Raw genomic sequence first — 3,345 nt, forward strand, 5'->3', positions numbered from 1 at the left:
AAAGTATCCTTAAAACCAACAAATGGCATATTCTCCCTTCATACTTATATAGCGGCTTTGCCCCTATTCTCCTATCCTCTTCTACCGCCTAATGCAGCTACTGGAACTCAATTATCAAGTCATTTATGTAAATATTACATTTAAAAAGGCTTAAAAATCACACGAATACACCTCGGTAATTAAAAATCTAAAGGCTACAGCAATGAGCCATGTAAGAGAAAACAACATTTAAAATTTCCGCATACGTGCGTAATTAATGTGCAAAATATAATTCGTTCTATAGAAAAAAATCTAAACGTTTAAGTTGCTCGAACATTTACAAAACATTCAGAAAACATTTGATGCCGTTCTAAATGAGTTAAACGAGACCTTTACTTGAAAGAATTAAGATGAACCGAATCACTCCAAAAGTCTCTCCAGGCGAAGCTGGAGGCCGCCGCCACTGCCGGAAAGTGTTGGTGGTACCTTGGAGGAAGAGCAATGGATGGATGGATGGATGATGGATGCTGAAGAGATGTGTAAGCTAAAGGGAAGGGCACCGGCTGAGATGACGGAGGTAAACACCCAAATTTCTCAGAGTCAAGTAAGCATGTGTGAAAGGGTTTCCCGTCTCGGACCAGGATCGGAACAACGACTCTGCGCAACACCGGCGGCTGCGGGATTTCTACGTCCTGCAGTGCTCCTTCTGCTCGACCTCGCTTCATCTTGTAGCGGTGGTTCTGAAACCAGATCTTCACCTGGGTTGGAGTCAGGCTCAGCAGCCGTGCCAGCTGTTCTCTCTCCGGACCCGACAGGTAGCGCTGCTGGCGGAAGCGCCTTTCCAGCTCAAAGGTCTGGGCCTTGGAGAACAAAACGCGGCGTTTCTTGCTCTTTTTGCTCTGCTCAGGCTCTGAATCGAGGGACGGGTCATCGGGCTTAGTTGAGTCAGGAGAGGCCTCGAAATTGCAATCGTCAGAAGCTGTAGAAAAAAAACAGCAAGTTAGAATAAGCATTGTTTAAACTGATGTGTCTGTCTGTCTATCTATCTGTCTATCTGTCTATCTATCTATCCATCTATCTATCTATCTATCCATCTATCCATCTATCCATCTATCTATCTATCTATCCATCTATCTATCTATCATTTTGAGAAAGCAAATTGTTAAAACATTTCAGGGTAGTCTTAGTTTTTTTCTCCCCTTGTTTTTAAATGCGGGTTGTTTTTAAAATTCATTATCACCCATCTCTCATGGCTTTAAACGCCCACTTACACATGCAAAGGCTCCGCTCGCAGTCGATCCATGAGCTGTAGGGTGAGCTGGAAGAGCAAGAGGAGTAAATCGGGGAAGACCGCTTTGCTGCATCCGCATCCTGCTCAGGCAAATCCAGGATGCTCCTTACGGAAAAACTGAACTTGGTCGGTGCAGCCATCATTTCCTTGCATGCACTCTGGGTTTGTTCTGGCCGATAAGAAGCAAGCACTCAAACCAAATCTATCAAAAAAAAAGTCCACTTCACGCACTGTCCAAACACCAGTGTGCGCGCTGGCCTCCGTATTTACACAAACAGCACTTCATAAGCTGCAAACACAAGGGGCTCGCTTATAAATAGCCTCCTCCTCTGCTGAGTACCTGAATAGCTCGAGTGCTGACACCCAATGATGGTTAGGTGTGAACTGAGAAAAAAAATCCTCAGAGCTTCAAGAATGAGCGAAGGAAACACTCGTCATCATTACCGATTCGTCCCGTATCGTCAAACTGGGAAACAGATAATGGTAATTGTTGGAGCTGAATCACATCTTGGGTGGCAACTGACAACAGAGCCCGTCCCATCCCCCCCACACCCCCCCCTCTCTCTCTCTCTTCTACACCTCGCCCCCCTCCTCCCTCTTTTTTGCCCAAACAACGTGTCCAATATTTGCATACAAAGTGAGCAATTAGCGTGATGCCTGCCAGTTGGTTTAACTAATACGCCTCTAATGGGCGTATTAATTGCAGACGTGAGAAGTCTTGACGTTTATGGACGGCGGAGGATTTCCAGACTTTGTTTCCGAAACGTCCTTTTTGGACTAGATGATTTATTATCATGTTTAATTTTTGGGCAAACAGAAATGTTAAAACTTGGTTTGGAAGATATGATTTGAAATAAGAGTGTTATATTATTGACAAATATTTTTTTTTAAGGTATTTGTATTTTATCGTGTTTAGAACTGCTAATATAATAGCGATAACTGTAACCCAACAGCAGATTTTTACCTAACTTTAACACGAAAATAAGCCTGGGGGATTTTCTGATAAATTGCTGCAGTGGTTGGTCAATTTGTTACCCTTGTGCTAGCCTATAAAGCACATTAATTGCAAAGCGTGAATCCAGTCTCATGTCAACACGATGTTGGTGGTGGTGGTGGTGGGGGTGCTTTTCCTCCTCCCTACTTCTAGTAACTGATATTGATATCCACCCTCAGCCACTTCACCAAGGTGCACGAGGGCCGAGGAGGAGAGTAGTGGTGGACATGCCTCCCCAGTCGTCCTGGGTGGTCGAACGAGGGGGAACACAAATACATGCCAACCAGAGAAGGGGAACAAAGGGGGAAAATGTAGCCCCGCGTCCGAGACCCGTTGGAAGCATTTGTTCCAGTCAAGATTTTGCATTTGTTCAGTCCAGCAATAATGCCTGATTGACGCCCCGGCACAATGTCCTTTAACTTAGCAAGATAAATCCGAGCTTGTTCTGTGTTGTCATGGTTTTGAATGGAGCTGAATAGGATCTGGGACACTATCTACTGCTCTGCGTCTACTGCCACCAAGTCTATAGCTCAAAGCAATATTCAGGACTTGTTAAATTCCATTTAGATTTCCGAGTTCAAAAAAAGTCGCTGACCTGTATTATTACTCCGCCAAAATGCTCTGAAATCCACCTTTACCTGTCGTTTTACACTGTTTTTACGCACACGTAATCTCGTCCATGAAAACCAAACAGTGTTAAGTAACCTTTAAGTGTTTACATCACGCACAAACGTCTTAAAAGACGCACTCCTCCCGAAGCACATTTTGTGTGTACACATCGGCCTCCCAGTGGTTGACAAACAGCAGAGGATTACAGTACTGCAGGTTAGCTGGAGTGGGTAGTTTACAGAGGGCACTCGATTGGAGAGCAAAAACACCCAAAAGCAAAGAAAAGTCATGTCCAAAGAGCGGGAATTTCTTTGACCCAGCAGCCCCTTAATCTATTTAACACCCGCGGGCTTCAGCCAGAGTGGGCTCTCTGCATCTCCCAAGAGCTCTCCACTGCCAAATATTTACTCTGTTGTTCAGCTCTCCATTCCCAATCCCTCCTCAGCCAAATGGAGATTTTTCTCTCATGGTT

General features: G+C 44.6%; 1 protein-coding gene across 1 annotated transcript; it reads right to left on the reverse strand.

Moving 5' to 3' along the window:
- Window positions 1–371: 371 nt before the first annotated feature.
- Window positions 372–1,410, reverse strand: nkx2.9 (NK2 transcription factor related, locus 9 (Drosophila)). Its single transcript, XM_005736773.1, has 2 exons — window positions 1,251–1,410; window positions 372–958 (listed from the first exon to the last, which is right to left on the reverse strand). Exons 1-2 carry the CDS (start codon window positions 1,408–1,410, stop codon window positions 372–374), a joined length of 747 nt encoding a protein of 248 aa, XP_005736830.1.
- Window positions 1,411–3,345: the final 1,935 nt, after the last annotated feature.

Source organism: Pundamilia nyererei, unplaced genomic scaffold, assembly GCF_000239375.1.
Source record: "Pundamilia nyererei isolate P.nyererei 1_Seehausen unplaced genomic scaffold, PunNye1.0 scaffold00070, whole genome shotgun sequence".
Taxonomy (NCBI): Eukaryota; Metazoa; Chordata; class Actinopteri; order Cichliformes; family Cichlidae; genus Pundamilia; species Pundamilia nyererei.